We start from the raw sequence: 18446 nt of genomic DNA, 5'->3' as shown, positions 1-18446 counted from the left end.
AAACAGATGGACTGACACTAAGGATCACCCTTAACTCTTGTTTCTTGCTTTTTCTGAAATGCATAAAACAAGTGTCACTCATCATTAAAAACAAAGCACTTATTTGTAAGACTTCTTGCAAATCTTTCCACTACCGACCCCCTTTTTAATTTACCATTGTAAAGTGCCAAAATTTGTTGCACAAAAGATGTACATCTGCTTTGCAATTTAAAGACTGATGTCAAAATGAAACATCAATACTCACAAATTAATCAACATATGAAAGGTAAATAAAAAATCTGTTAAATAGAGAGCAGCCATTCAGCTGTAAAATTAAAGTTTTAATAACTTCTCAAGGACATTGAAAAAATCACATTGCTGGTTCCTATGAATAAAAGGGGAAAATATTACATTGTGAATGAAATGCTGCTAGCCATATGACTCATATTTAGGATCTCTGTTGCTCTGAAATAAACTGTATATTTTAAATAAAATGGAGCCCTTTTTCCTACACCTGAATCTCATCTGAAGCCATCTTTCTTGATTTTTTTATTGGCCTCTCCCTTCAGAAACAAGCAGCCACATCCACCTTAAATCTCAGAACACAAATAAAGGTCACATTACAGCTGCTTTTACATTTACTTTAGATTATGGGTCTCAGAATCCCAAAAGCTAGTTACAGATGACAGAATTAAGTGCAGCTTCCAAGCGCAAATCCTGGATCAAACTGGTGGTCAATGTAAAGATTTGAAAGACAGAAGAAAGTTTTGTGTGTGTGTGTGTTTGACAAGTCCCTGAAGGAGATGTTCACCAAGGCTTACATTTATTTGATCAAAACGCAGTAAAAACAATAATATTGTGAAATTTCATTACAATGAAGAATAATGGTGGTATATTTAAAAATATTTGAAAATGTCATTTATTCACGTGAAGGCCAAGCTGAATTTTCAGCAGCCATTGCTCTAGTATTCACTGTCACATGATCCTTCAGAAATCATTCTAACAATAAACATTTCCATCTGAAAACAGTTGTGCGACTAAATATTTTTGTGAAACCATGTTACATTTCATTTTTCAGGATTCTTTGATAAATATAAAGAACAATTTATTTAAAACCGTCTTTTAAATTTATTTACTGTCAATTTTGATCAATTGCATTGATCATTTTTGATGCATCCTTTAAGTATTCATTTTTTTTTTAAATAAATAAAATGAAATAAAACAATTAAATTAAACCTGGTAGTGAATATTTCCCAGTCACTGCTTTTAAAACATAAACACAAACCTTTAGCAGAATTTCTATTAAGCATATCCTTCTTTCATTGTGAGCTGTAATTTCATATTTAATTGTGACATCAAAACAACATACAAGAACAGCCCTTCTTGTAATAAAGGCAACATAAAATTAAAATACAAAAACTTCACACAATTTTTATTTTTTCAAATAAAATAGGTTTATTTCCAGTCTGAAAAGATTAAAACAACAAAAATGGACAGTGGAACAGTTAGAGGATGACCAGTGGGTCACAGTGGGTTACAGGGAGGAGAGATTATCCTTGATTATTCACTTCATTTTGTGTACATATTTATAAATGAATACAAATATACATATCAATTGTTTAACAAAAATATCTTAGCTTATGAGGACAGCAGATGACTGAAATCAGCAAAAATAATCCTGTTGGGGTAGGAGGTGGGATTTCACGAGGGTAAAATACCATACAAGTGTCTATGAGAATGTGTGAGGCCGAACCACTGAATTACACACCGTGCTACAAAATTTAGTTCCCTTTAACACAAAATTGTGGTGTGTTTCTGTACAGAGCTCTGTAATATAAAAGCCCAAGGGTTTGGGGGTGGGGTTTTGCAGGAGGCATTAAGGCTGCATTAATCACTTGGTTTGTACATTAGAAGGCAGGTCTGAATAAATCAACTGAAATGAGCTACCAAGTTAACACTACAGAGCTAGAGACCACGGAAATAGGATTTCAGAGCATAAAGCTAAAATTTGGGGCATCATACAGTTTATGACGCATTTAGCAAAAGATAGAAAGTCTTTGCTCTGTTAACAAATGCAATGGTTCATGTGTCATTTAAATTCCTTGCAAAATGCCCTTGTCAACTTCAGTGACAAGATATAACTTAGTAAAAACACATTCATAAACATCTCTATCATCTATAACTGGACTTGTATGTTTCAGTGTAAATCGTTACATAACCTCTCCCCACTTAATAGACCTGTGGTTATGGCCATCTTGCAACTACAAATTCTGTATTTCTGATCCAAAAAGCATCTGGACGTCTTGCAAACAAAGGAGAATCTGTATAATAGCAGTCCATGAATCTCAAAACTGCATATACAACAAAATTCTTTTTTTAAAATGAGTCACATAATTTGTTAAAGATTTTTAAGCACATATATAACCAAACTGGGGGTTAAGCAATCCAACAGTATCCTATTAAGAGTCGCCGTTCCTTGTGTCTACATTCCTAAAGTGAGTCCACGCAGCTTTGCGGATGCAAAAAATCCCCTTAAAGACACATGAACATATCCTGGCCTCTAAGACATCCTAAAACGTCCTGTTAATTTTAGATTCATTTTGAAAATCCTCCTGTTACACAACATTCCAGCTTCCACTGGGGAAAACACACAGTTCACCATTCCACAAACAAACACAATGATCTTTATGCCAGTGTTATAACACAAGCTGAAAGCACAGAGGATAAAGGGAGATTTTTCCGTTTACATTAGCTAAACACTGTTAGATTGTCATTTTGTTACAATATTAGTTTACTAAATCACCCTGTGAGGTTCACAAAAATTAAGAGATCATTTTACCTACCTTTTTTCCAGTAGGCAAATATACAGACTTAGACTAAAAAAGCATTTAAAACTCATTTATATTTATCAGATGCAAGGGAATTCCTGTTCATATAATCTATTCCATACATAAAATTTAGTTTGGGAAGGTAAGCACAAAGGGGGTGATTTTACCATGTCACGTTTTAGACAACAGTTCAAATGAATTCAGAACTACGTTACATACAGCATTGGGGGAAAAGGTGCAGGAGAATATAAACTAAGAGCTTTCAAATGAATGAAAGAATGATTCAATCACACACTTTAGCAGCAAACAGTACTCTGTTGCGCTCCCTATTGGTCAGAGGAACACATGCAGGCTCTGGCCTAAACCAGGTCAGCTCACTGCATCACACTGTATTTGTTCTTTGAAGAGAGAGAGAAAAAGGAAAATGAAAAAAAAAAAATCACCACATCCAAAAAATAAGAAACAGATAACATTTAAATCAACACCAGATGAAGTGATTGGTTTATGTCAAAGAAAAATCTGAGAGATGAGTGTTAATCTCAGAAAGCATTCACTCATCGCTCTCTCAGCAGTGCAGATGGGTGATTGAGCACTATAGCCAAAGCCTTATATATTTGTGTCAAAAGCCTAAATATCCCCATTAAACCCACATCATTTTAAGCACAAAAAACATGCAATCTCACACATCCATTCAGACCATATGCACTGACAACCAAGCACATACATAAACGCACTTAATAGGGCCTGTCCCAGTTCTGAGTACTTCTTAACAATTCCTTTTTTTCCAGCAAGTGCAGGGGATCCTTTAAGATGCTCCCAGACCAACTTAATCTTAAAAAAAAAAAAAATCAAGAGCTGCGGTAGTGCAGAACACTGTAGAGAAGAGTCCTAGTGTTGATGATAAGAGAGATAATCAGGGTTAGCGCATCAGGTAAAAGACTCTCACACGCACACACAAAACTTGCACTATGGATCAAACATGCATCCTCTTACACACACACACACACAAAACCATTGATTTCTCATAAGGCTCACTCATTCACACACACAATTTCAGCTTAGATTAAGTAAGTTAAAGCGGTTTCCTCAAAAAAGTAAAATAATTAAAAAAAGTAATAATAAAAAATAAAATACCCACCCCACCATAAAAAGAAAAACAGTAGTACTGAGAGAACATACCGATTACTGTCATCTGTGCTGTGAGATTTACGAGAAAGCTTACTGTACTGTGCTGTGAGCCCATATCATTTACCCGTTTCACTTAAAAAGTAACAATACAAAAAGTTATATTTTGTTTAAAAAAAAAGAAAAAAGGGAAAGGAAATAGGGAGGCAGATGTGTTGGGCTTCAGCTGTTGGAGAGGAAACTAAAGCAGGCAGGGCATAAAGGTGTGCCATTTTTGTCTTTTTTCTATAAACTTAAAAATCAAGCTGCATTTGATACAGGCTTCTCTTTGTACAAGACAATTGCACTTCACAGAAATAAAAGCTGAAATATACAAACACACAAGGAAATGTGAATCAAATTAATTACACCAAAAAAAAAAAAAAAATGATATTTATATGGCGGAAATGAAAAAAAAAAAGTGTTGGATTTTTTTTAAAGAGGGTGATGTTAAGGATAAAAGGATTTGGGAAAAGACTTATTCGGGACAGAAGAGTATGCAGAAAATTTCCAGAAGGTACCACTGCCTAGCACTGAGAGGGAACATTATATGAACAAGGGGAGGGAGCCCTCATTCCCTTCCTCTTCTTCCTCCGAACAGTCCAGAGCAGCTGAACTGGGCTGTAGTAGGGTTCTTGTGCAGGTCCTGTAGTAGTTGAGGGTTCTTGTGCAGGGTTCTGGTGCCGGGTCCTGTAGGAAAGGTTGTTGTGCAGGGTTCTGGAGGGTTGTAAACTCTGTGCAGTGTTTAAAGGGGCAGGGCTACCACATGTCATCCGTGGATGCAGAGTCCTTGAATGGAGAGAGGAGGAGAGCAGCTTGTGAGATCCTGCCAAGCTCCAACCGCCAACCACTCAGGAAAATGCATGTTTGTATGAGACACAGAATGAAACAGAATGATTCTAGGAAATGTTGATGGAAATGATGGAGGGATCCAAATCTTGGGTTAAAATGGCCAAACTGATGCGCTGATTGCAAATGACAGAAATTACAGCACTTGATGTTGCTTGTGTGCCAACACGCTATTTGGGGATTTTGAGGTGCATCGCTCATTTGGTTAGAATGGCAACCTCCAGAGATAAAGTATGTGGGTTAAAGTATGAGCTGTAAGTATGAAAAGACTAGAGACATATTACAGATAAACATGTAGAACACAGGATTAGTTTTTTTTTTAAATATTAAATAATTAAGCTAGTGTCTGTGATGCCTGAAGGTAGGCATTTATTACATAAAATTAGGGTTGAGCAATAAATTACATAGCTATGATTCACAACAGTTTCACTGATTCTATAAACTACCATTGTTCATCAGAATCAAGTGCTTAGTACTGATGTAAAGAGCATCGAGGTGCCTGATTTTCTTACACACTAACAATCCAGTCTGTATGATACAAAAAAAAAAAAAATGGATACACGGAGGATTTGTATTTTTTTTTTAAATTAAATAAAATCAGGCACGTGCCACTAGGGATGCCAAAAGTATCATTAGCAAGTAAATATTAAAAAAAGACCAAAAAACTAAAGACAAACCAATGCTTTAAGATGCCACATTGTAAAGAGCAATCACAAGACAAATGCAGCTATGTTCATAAACATTAAAATGCACTTCTTGGTCAAAATGCTTGTGTAGTTTTATTTCTATTGCTTGTCCTTTACTTAAGTAATTACTAAGTAAAAACTTTAAAGATGACAAAACATGACTACATGAACTAATGACATTAGACTTTTCAGATCAAGAACTCTAGAACTCAAGAACTATCAAGAACTATAATTATCCAATCAATCCATGACAAATTATTCAATCAACATTAAAGTTTTTCTTTTAAATGCAAAATCCGTTTGTTAAACAAATTTGAGGGGTTCCACCCTGCACTAAACCAAAACCCTTTTCAAAGCACAGCTCAGCCTATCCAGCACTGTTAGATGAGAGCAGATAATATGGAACAGAATAGAAACATGCACAAATGAAAAACAAAAGTTTGGAACACTTAAGGTGACAAAGAACAAAAACCATGCAAGCAAACTTCCCAGCATTTATACCCACACAGGGTCAAGCTGATGTACTCACTGTATCCTCGTTCCTGTATGGGTTAAGTTTGTTGTATACTGCTTCAATTACACTCCGCCTATGACAAACACAGAAACAGGTATGAGCTTCTGAGAGAAGAAACAGAGGGAAAGAAGCATCACCTCTTTTGCAAAACCTACTGAGCTGTCTCATTTAAAGCAAAATGGAACTTTATATGCAACTTTTCAAAAGTAGCAACTAGAGAGATGTTGGCGCAGACCAAGTCACTTTGATGTCAGAGTTTGGTTTGCTTGGAGAGCAACTCAAGCATGCACTCTTTTTCCTGAAAATAATTTATACTTTTAGGGCATGTTCACACTTGCCGTCTTTTTTGACAAGAAAAAGCTGACAAGGCCATTTTTTTTTTTTTTTGTAAAAGCTGGCAGCATTTTGGTTACAAATGTCAGCCCATGGCATCTACTGTTGCTATAACAACAGCTGCAACAGTAGCCTAGTGCTTTGTGGTGCAGAAATGTCGACAAAAGGCTAAACTAGTACGATAAGTCCACCTACTGGCACCTTCTACATTTTTTCATTTTGTTATGGAAACTACTGGTCTCGCTACTCGCTTGTCTTTGGTAAGCAGTCATAAAAGCGCTTGACGTAAGGCTTTTTTTTCCTGAAAAGTTTTACTTTTTTTCAACTTGAAAAGACACTATGAGCTGCAGAAAAAGATGTTAGTGCTAACATACAAATACACTTACTTGTAGGTTTAAAATTCTACGTCACATTTATTGTCCAACTACAAATATTTCAGCAAAATGTATATTTTAGTCAGAGTTATTGCACTCTTATTTCATTGAGCTCTGTCTGTTTGGCGCGGCAGCACTCGTTCTAAATGAAGTCTGTGGAGTGAAGCTCATGCACAAAATGGAAATATTTCCATGGCTTTTTTAACATTTACAGATGGAGAATATACCTGTGAAATGTAAGTTATGCATTAAAAACAGCACATCTCAAACACATTAAACAGCACGTCTCTGTCAGCCTCACACGCAGCCTTTCTGTCAGAGCATATGACGGGGCGAGCCGCTTAAACTGAATCTATAAACTATAGGCTATTAAGAGAGAAATAAAATGCAGAAATTATTTAAATGCAAAGCCCCCCCCCCCCAAAAAAACGCTCTGATTGGTTGAACTTTTCATTTTTTTCTGTTGCTTGTTTTGAATACTGTGCGTGGACAGAGGCGTCATTAGATTTTTGTGTAGTTTAGAGTGACATATCATACCAACGACCTTTGAGGTCAAACTGCGTAGCCGCTATGCAAAATACATACAGGTTGGCAGGTCTGGGTTTGCATTAAGTAGTAATTTAGTAAGACAGTGATATTTAAAGGCAAAATTCAGTATACAGATTATTGATGATGCATACTTTGTACAGGCAAGCAGATGAACCCAGAATACAAATGCAATGCGCAAAGTTTAATATTAAATATTTTCCCATAGAAAACCATTGTAAAGAAGATGCTTAACCATTTAGCGCATTGTGTTCATATTCTGGGCTCATTTGCTTGCCTGCATAAAGCATGCATCATCAATAAAGTGTGTACTGAATTTGATCTTTTAATATCACTGTTTTAAAGGCACTTTAAGTGTCACATTAAACGTTTTAGAATGTACCGCTGTTTTTAATGATTGAAATATTGCGGCGGGTGCATTTTATAGATTTCTAATAGCCAATACATGCATTTTGTTCACATATCCTTGTTTTATTCTTTTGAGAGGTGGTCTAAATTTTTTGGCTTGGAACAGATAGAAAATTGGCAGGCTTGTGCTGCAGTTCTATGGATGTTTTGCATACCAGGTCTTTGAGCCAGACACACAAAATGTTGGACTGACAGATCAATAGGTTTTGCAACTAAGTAAAGAGAGAGGGAGAGATCGTGTGGTACTCACTTGCTGGCCAGCTCTCCTCCAGGTGGTAGGTTGGGGATGCTCTCAGATGCTAATGTGCGCATCACATGTACCAGGTCCGGCACACCTTCGTCCCCCTGCCTCTTCAGGATCTCTGTTATACCAACAACAATTCAGATCAATCAAGTTTGGCTCAGCTGAATTACCAATTCCATTTAATAGCATAAGGTTTGTAAAGGTTAGCTCATACCTTCTACTCGGCTCTCTAAGTATTTATCAAGCTCAGCTTCCCTTTTGACAGCTTCAGGGGAAACCTTCGGTGCACTGACGAAACACACCAACACAACACTCATGTTGTCACGACTTCCCTATCCAAACACAGAAGGAGGGAGGGTTTCATCAAAATTTAAACCAAATCAAAATGTAATACCCATGAAACACCGTGGAAAAATTGGAAGATAACATGTAAAACTTGAAGACTGTTATGAACACTCGCTCAGTGTAAAAATGTATTCAGTACAGAGTTACATATGTTCATTGCACACTAGTGAAGTAATAAAGCTACTAAAAAATGAAATTAAAACTAAAAATCTTCCATTACTCTAGACAACATTTGTTTTCATCATGTTAAACTTCACAAATTTTCCTCATCTTAAATTAAAAACACTGAGATGCCTCAATAAAAGATAAAATAGTAATGCTGTGAAAAAAAAAAAAAACAATTTAAATGAATGGTTTTCTATTAAACATATTTACAAAATCAGTACTGTAATGGTAATCTGGAGTCATTACTCCAGTCCTCAGTGTCACATGATCCTTCAGAAACCATTATAATATGTTGATTTGGTACTCAAGAAACATTTCTTATTATCAATGTTAAAAACAATACTGCTTGACATTTTTGTGGAAAGGATGCTTTTCTTTTTCAAGATGCTTTGATGAAAAAAAGTTTTTGTTACAAATTATCATTTTTGTAGCAAGTCACTTTACTGTCACTGTTGATCAACGCAACCTTGCTGAATAAAAAAATAAAAAAAATAAAAAAAATCTTACTGACCCCAAACTTTTGAACAAACTTTGTAAACTATCAACAAGTGTGATTTATCTCCAGACTGTAATAATTTTTTTTTTTTAATAGACAAAAGCATTTAATCTAGCTGTCTTTTAAAATTCTTTTTATACTCACTTTATACAAACAGGTATCCACAATTTCATTGCAGACCCTCTCCAGATCATCAGTGACCTCCAGTCGTGAACGAACAAAATCGCACAGCTCCTCATTGGCCATCACATCCCAGATCCCATCACAAGCAAGAACAATAAACTCATCCTCCGCCTCCGACCGCTCGATAGCATACACCTCAGGCTCTGGTGACACCAGCTGCTCCGTGGGACCCTTACCATGCACACACTTATAGTCAAAATCCCCCAGAGCCCTAGACACTGCCAGGGACCCATTGACACGCTGGATCATCACAGATCCTCCAGCATTCTGGATCCTCTCCTTCTCCAAGGGGTTGCTGGGTTTGTGGTCCTGTGTGAAGAAGTGCACAGCCCCACCGCGGCTCAGCAAACCCCGCGAGTCTCCGCAGTTGATAAAGTAGATGTGGCGGGGTGAGATCATCACACCGACAGCGGTCGAGCCACTGCGGTCAGCACCACCGTGTTTCTTCTCCGAGATCTGCCGCATGTGATCGTCAATCTGCAGGAAACCAGTACGGATTCCAGATTTCACGCTGTCCACGCTGGGCTCCACGGCTGGACCCCCTCCTCCACCTCCACCCTGGAAGTCAGGGTTGCTGGTGATGTGCTCCAGGAGGTGCTCGCAGCAGTAACGTGCCACCTGCGATCCTGCATGCCCGTCGTAAACAGCGAAGAATGACCAGGGGTCCAAGCCGTTGGGCAGGCCGATGACAGCGGTATGCGCATCCTCCATCTCTACACGCCAGCCCTGCATGCTGCTCAGGCCGTAGCACAGGCCGTTGCCTTCACCATGAGCGTTGTGCTTCTCCATCTTTGGCTTATCCAGAAATGCACCCATCTCTGCGGCTTAGAAATCTAGTACAGAAAAGTTTGAGAATGATAAGCAATATAAAAAAAATTGTGTTTCATTTAAATGCCACTTACAGCACCAAAATATCTGCTATTTGCGTCCCAGCTGGGCCAGATATATGGCTGCACTATTCATCAAAACATTAATTCTGTATGGGGTTGTCACGGTACCAAATTTCAGTAGCCAATACCAGTAAAAATTTCACAATTCTCAAAAACCCTTCAAATTAGATACCTGTTACCTACCAACTGTTTTAAAACACTTCTTTATTTACAAAGTTAAATATCAATATAAATACGACTACAACTACTACTACTACTACAAATAATAATGCACAATTTTTTCAGATAACCACAACAACGATAATAATAATAATTATTATTGTTATACTCATTTATAAAAAACAAATCTCAATTTTTAGCCGAATTGTGCATGCCCACAAACAAGCACAGTAAACCTGAGTTTTTGTTTTTTTTATATCTCATTTTAAATGACAATTTATACCCCCCCACCCATACCAATCTTTTTAAAGCCTTCTTTTTATCATGTAGAATGATTTATAGAGATGATCCAATCAAGATTTTTAGACATTTATCCAGGGCCTGAATTTCATTTTTGAAAATGAATTCCTCTCTTAGGTGACTCTTGTGAGAGGTTTTTTTTTTTTTTTGGGTGGAGGGGGCCATTTTTTCAAAAATATATATTTATCTCACCTAAATGTTTGATCATGCACTGTATTTTTGTTTTTAGTGTAACTGTTGCACAATAGCTTACACAGCGCAAGCCTGATTTTGTGAGGTGAGGTTCACAAATACTCCGTTTGCAGTTTGTATGTAGTCCATGTGTGGTACAGCACGGACTGTGCTTTCACACAGGAGTCTGCTCCTGATCTGTGGCTGTTCACCACAAACACAACATTTATCCACTATTTTGATTTTAAACCCAAACATTGTTACTTAAAATGCTTTTTCAACATTGTGATTCATTTTTTTTACACAGTACAGTAATACAATCTTTCATTAATTATTCAATGCTTTTTACTTTTGCATTTACTTTAAGATTTATATATTAAGTTGCTAAAGCAAAACATTTAAACTATTTTTCTTACATTATCTCAAACATCCTAAATTAAAACTTAACATTGACAGAAACAGTCAGCCCTACTGCCTTTTCTTTTGCATTTAAATCTTTATTACAAGCAATCCTGCAGTTCATAAAGAACTTTAAAATTATTGCCTTGTTTATGTAAAAGTGCTCTTTTCCTTTAAGTCTAGCCAAAAAAAAAACATAGCCTATGTGCTGGGTGTGAAACACAGTTGACTTTAATTATATGCATTTATGGTGTAATTACTACATTTTTGTGTCAATGCATGTTCATATTTACCGCAAACAATGCGCTGTAACTTTAATTCAGCGCAGCAAAAAAATAGACTCAGTGCGAAACTATCTCTGCATCTCATTCCAAACCTCTCACGGCAGGCGCACCATCAGCTTGAGATCGGTTTTATGAGATCGGCCGTTTTAGAGACCGCCGATTAATCACCCCAAAACGATTATAGGCCAATTGTGATCAGTAGCCGATCAACTGGAGCACCCCTATTTAAATCTATCAGCCGAATGATAAGCAAAATACTCATTTCAGTCAAGAAAAAAAAAAATAGTTATATAGTGTAGTTCTTGTATGCAAAAATTTAAGCCAATTCAATTTAGGTTTTCAATCCGAATAAAAACAGGAAAAATTACATTTCCTACTCATCTTATGATGACATTAAAGTTACAACGAAACAGGAGTAATAACAGATTTGTGGTCATTAATAATTTGAGGTACAATCGAGTGAAATGGATTAGAGAAAAATAGGTAGGGGGGAACTGATTCTATTCAGCGGTTGTTGATTGATGGAGACATACCTGAATGCCAGCATGCAGTCAGTTGTACAAAAGGGGCGGGGTATCAGCGGACTAAATGATTGGAGAAGCCTGGCATACGTCACCAAGGACAAGTCTGTACTTCGCCTGAAGATTATGCATTAAGGGTTAAATTTTCATTTCATGTCGACTTAAAACGATTGTTTACTTGAACGTGTAAAACCTTTAATGGCAAGTTTAAGGCTAATCCGAATCAAGCGTAAACACACACAGCACAAGGACACTATTTATAATTCATAATGGCCGAAATTACAAAAGTCTCGTCATGCTAGTGGTCACTTCAGAAATAAACTATGGCATGCCAACACGCACAAGAAACAAATGTAAACACACACACACACCCCATCAACAAAGGCAGGCAGACACACGTACAGCGGGTTCCCAGCCATGTATGGCTGTCAGCTAACGCACTGCTACGCACACTACACACTCGTATACTAAAAATAGACAAGTACTGAAGCATTCTGACCATTGTTCACCACTCACATCCATCACACCTCACTCTGGACACAAAACCAGTGCAATTTATAAAAAACAAACAAACCTTGAACCCTGTATTCGTTTGCTGCAGACTGAGTTTACTGCTAGAGTACATTCGGCTTTTACAGTGAGATATCAGCAATCAATGTTCTTTGCCCTTGTTAGTGCTGAACAGCAGTGAACTAAAAGTCTGCGGGTGCAGACCTGCCGCATTTTCACGCGCCTTTATTCCGCATTACGTCACAGTGTCGCGAGCAGGTCGCGAGCCTGTTAGCACGCTAGCTCCATGCTAACACTGACGTTTGGGTGCCTTCAGTTTGACTGAAACATTCAAACAACGTGAAATTGGCTAGTGGATCTAATCGGGAAATATAATGAGTTAAGAGTTTGGCAAAAACCCACTGTTAAGGTTTGAGGTCAGACAAACTAACGAGCTAAATGCTAACGAGAGGCCAATGTGAAGCCTCAGGCTTGTCTTGTCAGACCCGCTGCCCTCAGCGCACCATGCGACGGCCACATACGACAAATCAACCCGCCGAGCGCACACAACACCCGCCTACTCCCTTAGCCTATATGCTAACAAGCTAGCTCTATCATTCACATATTACAAGAGCACAGAAACTTACCCACTAAAAACGAGACCTGGAGAGTTCTGTAGTGGAGGAGGTAAAACCCAGATAAAAGAGAAGGACGAAAAGAAAGAGAGAGATATGAACTGAGCGCGGCGGTGGTGAGAGAGAGACAGGCTGGCGGATTGTTTTGCTCTGCATTCAGTCTGTGAAAGAGCGGATCACCCTTATCTGTTTAAACCAGGGATGCATCATTCCCATTTATTCAGCGACCTGAACGTTGAAAGTGTCGGGGTTGACCGCTGTTTTGGTCCGCTGTGTTCGGGACCGAATGTCTGCACACCAGCAGCAGCACAGGACCCGGATGTGGATTCAGCAGGGCTGCGCACTTAAAAGAATGACATCATCACCTCTCCATCAACATCATCCCTCCATCTGTATATATCATTCTGTCAGTACCATCGCATCCTTCCCTCGCCTTCGTTCATTCATCAATCATCAATCCTGCATCCTTTATCTCTAAGCACTGGTCATTTTTTAACTTTAACATGTGTGAGACTGAACAAAATGCCACATAATAACAGAAACCCCTCTTATACACACTTAAATGGAAGCCAATATGTTAAGTGAAAAAAAAATGAGAACAGATGTCAAACAGTTAGTATAGTAGGCTAATGAAATTATATCTATTACCATATGAATGTCTAATAACACAATCCGACCTTTGATTTAACATCTATCTATCTATCTATCTATCTATCTATCTATCTATCTATCTATCTATCTATCTATCTATCTATCTATCTATCTATCTATCTATCTATCTATCTATCTAAAGCAAGTGTAAACACGTCTGAATAGATAGATAGATACATATATATATATATAGCCTACTGTATGTATAGGCTAGATAGCTAGATAGATTAAAATAAAAGTGGAGCTGTTGGAGTGTGTTCAATTAAGACAGAAGGTTACCCGGAAGGCTTTGACTCATACAGTAGCTCCTGCCGGGTCGTTTGTTGAACTTGGTGCTGGTGCAAGAGATTGAAGAGAAGCAGTTACAGCATGTTGTAACACAGACGGATCTGTCAAGCGCTCAGCTTGCGCAAGACTCACCACTGCGTTCAGCCACTACTCTGTAAAATAGCTACTTTTTGCGAAGCTTTTGTGCAGAAATGGCGGATATATGCTGGCTGTGTGTGCTTCTTGCTGGGATCGCAGTTTATTTACTAACGCAGTTTATACGCTTCGTCTTCGCCGACGCTGATCTGACTTTATTATGGGCGGCCAGGTTCGGCAACAAACCAGGTAATATGAATCAGAATCTATAGGCATATACATTTACCCACTGAAATAGGCTTGTATTTATACAACAAAGTCAAGTGTGACACATTCCTGCAAGAATGTGGAATTTGCACTCTGTGGTTAACTGTGACTGTCAGTGCTCTAACAACCTGCAGGTGTGCGGAGGTCACCATCGCTATATGTGACACGTAGCCTGCTACAATATAGTAAAGTTATTATATTTTTAATAAGAAAAAAATGATAAACTAAAGTCTGTATGAACTGTGATATTTATAATCTAATGTAATATTTCATATTTTTAATAATGGCGTTAACTTACAGCTGATGCCAAAAAAAATTTTCAGTGTAGGCCTACACAAATGTTGGGTTTTCATGCTTTATGACGATTTTCCATAGATATAAGTATTTTTGTACCAACTCTATAATCTATACCCTATCCCTAAACCTAAACCTAAATCTAACCTTCACAGGAAAAAAAAAAAATTCCTCATGCAATCTCAGGAAAAAAAAAAGCTGTCAAACCTTTTCAAAAGGTATGCTTACCTTATTAACCCATAAAGGGTGCATTTTAGTATCTTAAATGTACATATTAGTATACCTTTTGAAAGGGTACTGCCTCAGTGACTTCTTTTTGACTTTTTTCTGAGTGTTGGAACTAAAAATAAATAAATAAAACAAGCACCTTGTAGTTGTAGTTGCACACAAGCCAGGTTTACTATCAAATTAAATGTAGAACTGTCAGAAATGTTACAATGAACCATTTCTGAAGTCACAATTATATCAGCATATATGAAAATGTATTGATTTAGCTTGAGATTGCACAATTTATTATTACCTAAACATATTTATCTTATATAATGTTTAAACTTTTACAAAAGTGTTCTTCTCTTTGAAAATGCACCTTTTCTTAGACTGACCCATCTACTGAGTTTACAGTCCTGCTCTGTTGAGCATTCCTTCCATCACTGTACCTTATAGGCTACACTGTTTCTCATAACGTATAACTCAATTATTAATTAAATAATAGGGTTATGTTGTAGATTTATTTTTTTCATTTTGTAGAATCAAAGTTGAAAGGCAAAGTGGTGTGGATTACCGGAGCCTCCAGTGGCATCGGGGAGGAGATGTCCTATCAGCTCGCGGCATTCGGTGCTCGGCTAGTGCTGTCTGCCCGCAGAGAGAATGAGCTGGAGAGGGTGAAGCACACATGTTTAGGTATGAACAGTCCCAAGAAACACTTGAGAGACAGGAATAAACACTTAATTAAATACACTGTAATTCATGTCTCTTCCCTCAGAGTTGCAGAGTGTGACCCTGAATGTGTGTTCACAACTATCACTGTTGTCATTACCTGACAGATATGTACTAAAAGCAATCACACCAAGACCTACTAACACAAAATACACTGTTTCTCTCCTTCTATTAGAGCGCTCCTCTTTAAAGGCTGAGGATATTCTTGTTCTTCCACTTGATTTGTTGGACCGTGCATCACATCAAGAAAAAACTGCTACAGCTCTGAAGCACTTTGGTGATGTAAATGTCATCTGTATTTCATATCCAATCTTCAGAGAGTTTCTGTTATTGTTTCTTATGGATTTTTATTTCAGTAATGTTGCTGACACCAAGAAGTATAATTTTCAGAATACTGACCTTAATTGAATTTCCCTAGCGTTAACACCTAAGAATTAAAGTATGCACTGGTTAAAGGAATAGGTCACCCAAAAATTAACATTTGCTGAAAATGTACTCACCCCCAGGCCATCCAGGATATAGACGAGTTTGTTTGTTCATCAGAACAGATTTGGATAAATTTAGCATTACATTACTTGTTTACAAATGAATCCTCTGCAGTGAATGGGTGCTATCAGAAGGTTAGTCAGGCTGATAAAAAAAACATAACAATAATCCACAATTTATCCATACAACTCCAGTGTGGAAAACTATTCAAAATAAAATGCACCAGTGAGCCAAAGTTCCTACATATCATGACAATAAAACATGAAAACTTAATATGTTTGTAGAGACAGGTATGTAGAAAACAGTAAATAATCATCTGAAAAACCTGCAAATGCTAGCATAGCACAGTTTTTCGTCATGAATGTCTCTGCTGACATTGGGACAGCTGCAACAGACTAGAAATGCCATTTTGTTTCTTTTTACTGTATGTCATCATCTGAGTATCAGTCAATTTAATGCTAGTTAGAATGGTCATTAAGTAGGATTCCCACTAAAAATGTCTTAATTTTTTCTGTATCTGCATTTTCAGATAGACGTGTTGATAAACAACGGAGGCCGGACGCAGCGTTCTCTGTGCATAGAGGCTGATGTGGATGTGTACCAGGCGCTTATGGAGCTCAACTACCTTGGCACCATATCTGTCACGAAGCAGGTGCTGCCCCACATGATCCGGCGTGGTAGTGGTATCATAGCAACTGTCAGCAGCGTTGCAGGCTTTGTAGGGGCACCCCTGGCAACGGGCTATGCTGCGAGCAAGCATGCTGTGCAGGTGAGAGCAAATAGTTGACAGAATTCCCCCTAAATCTACCTAATCTTACGCAGCATTGTCTGGTAAAGGAAAATAGTCATAAAATATAGAAAAAGTTTTGGATTTGTTGTGTTTCTGCAGGGGTTCTTCAACTCTCTGAGAACAGAACTCACTGATTATCCAAACATCACCATCAGTACCATCTGCCCCGGACCAGTAATATCTAGCATCGTTCAGAGCGCGTTCACCGAGGAGCTTGGCAAGGTACCTGTACAATGTTTTATTTTTTTAGTTAAAGAAAAGTAAGATGAAAAACTTAAAACTAAACGAATGAATGGTGTTTAAAGGTGAAGTTTTTAGTTTCTGCGCTACTAGTGTCACCTAGCGGAATTACAAAAATAAATTCAAACAATTTTAATATGCCCTTAAGATTATCCTTAACATTACAATATCTTACTATTTTATCTGTGGCTTGACTGTAAAATGTGTGGCAAAATCGTGACTTTTAGCTTACCTGTCGAGAAGAAACTGCAAATTCGGCATCTCGATTCAAATAGTGTAAAAGCACCGCAAGTCTTTTGGCTTGCACTTCTGTAATAATCTGAATTTCTTTCCCATGTAACAGTCAGTTTAACACCCTCTGGCTCAGCCGGCTACAGTAGCCACGCCCCAAACGCTTGCTATTGGTTGATCTGAGTGGAACCCTCTAATGTTTTGAAGGTGCCTTGGACGCTCAATGGTTACACTATTGGGGGAGATAAACCCATGAATGGCATACCTATAGTAGTTAATTAACAATAAAGTGGGCTAAAGACAACCTACTTCAACAAAAAATCTTCACCTTTAAACTGAAGTACTAAATAAAATAACTCAAAAATAAAACTCAAAGACAAAAATGTAAACTATTTAGAAATAAATAAAAAAACAACAATAGAAATAAAATGACTTTTATTAAAGAGTTTAAATTTAAAAAAGCTATTAATAAAAACTAAAACACTATATAAATAATACTTAATTTTTGGGTGATCTAACCCTTTAACACTTATCTGCACTCAGTAAGCAAAACATCAAATCCAAATACTTTTGCATTTGCTTAACTAAAAAGTCCTTGTTGTTTTCTCTTTAGCCTGTGGATACAGCTGGTGATCAGACACATAAGATGTCCACAGAGCGCTGTGTTCACCTCACCCTGGTAGGTCTGGCCAACCATGTGAAAGAGATGTGGATCGCTGAGCAGCCCTTTCTACTCTTCTGCTACTTGTGGCAGTACACTCCCACTCTGGCCTGGTACTTGACAAATGTTCTGGGTAAAAAACGTGTGCAGAACTTCAAAGCTGGACTGGTGAGTAGTGGGACTTTAGTGTAAACAGATCCCTGAACTCATTTATTTATGCTACAATAGCACTAATATTTTTTTTCTGAATCATCTAGGATGCAGATTCTGCATACTTCAGCAAGCCAAAAGTCAAGACAACTTGAAAATCTAATTTCAAGAAACACCAATTTGTGAATTTCTTACCAGAAGGAACCGGGAAAGTCACAGTAGAATGTCACCCTATTTCACTACGTCATCAAATAAATATATAACATCTTATATTTTGCACGCTGTATCAATAAGATAACAAAAGGCAAATCTTAAAAAAAAAAAAAAAAAAAAAAGGCTATGCAGTTGATTTATGTATTCTGTGTTTACTGTATTTAAATGTTAATTAGTTATAAAAAGGAATTAATATTCTATA

At 37.4% G+C, this 18446-nt stretch overlaps 2 protein-coding genes across 4 annotated transcripts; one reads left to right on the top strand and one right to left on the bottom strand.

Moving 5' to 3' along the window:
• Nucleotides 1–1408: 1408 nt before the first annotated feature.
• Nucleotides 1409–13335, bottom strand: LOC109061761 (protein phosphatase 1A-like). 3 transcript variants are annotated; one of them, XM_042769153.1, is made up of 6 exons: nucleotides 12975–13334; nucleotides 9076–9947; nucleotides 8140–8257; nucleotides 7932–8043; nucleotides 6036–6093; nucleotides 1409–4760 (listed from the first exon to the last, which is right to left on the bottom strand). In XM_042769153.1, exons 2-6 carry the CDS (start codon nucleotides 9928–9930, stop codon nucleotides 4731–4733), a joined length of 1173 nt encoding a protein of 390 aa, XP_042625087.1. In that variant the 5' UTR covers nucleotides 9931–9947; nucleotides 12975–13334; the 3' UTR covers nucleotides 1409–4730. The 3 variants fall into 3 exon arrangements, with proteins under 3 accessions (XP_042625087.1, XP_042625088.1, XP_042625089.1); XM_042769154.1 differs by lacking the exon at nucleotides 12975–13334 and adding an exon at nucleotides 12413–12557; XM_042769155.1 differs by lacking the exons at nucleotides 1409–4760; nucleotides 6036–6093 and having other exon boundaries at nucleotides 7928–8043; nucleotides 12975–13335.
• Nucleotides 13336–13912: 577 nt separating this feature from the next.
• LOC109061767 (dehydrogenase/reductase SDR family member 7-like) lies at nucleotides 13913–18343 on the top strand. The gene is made up of 7 exons (XM_042769152.1): nucleotides 13913–14225; nucleotides 15285–15437; nucleotides 15649–15755; nucleotides 16489–16728; nucleotides 16849–16971; nucleotides 17834–18049; nucleotides 18139–18343. Exons 1-7 carry the CDS (start codon nucleotides 14093–14095, stop codon nucleotides 18184–18186), a joined length of 1020 nt encoding a protein of 339 aa, XP_042625086.1. The 5' UTR covers nucleotides 13913–14092; the 3' UTR covers nucleotides 18187–18343.
• Nucleotides 18344–18446: the final 103 nt, after the last annotated feature.

Source organism: Cyprinus carpio, chromosome A13, assembly GCF_018340385.1.
Source record: "Cyprinus carpio isolate SPL01 chromosome A13, ASM1834038v1, whole genome shotgun sequence".
NCBI classification, from domain to species: domain Eukaryota; kingdom Metazoa; phylum Chordata; class Actinopteri; order Cypriniformes; family Cyprinidae; genus Cyprinus; species Cyprinus carpio.
This window is presented reverse-complemented; position numbering and strand designations above follow the sequence as displayed.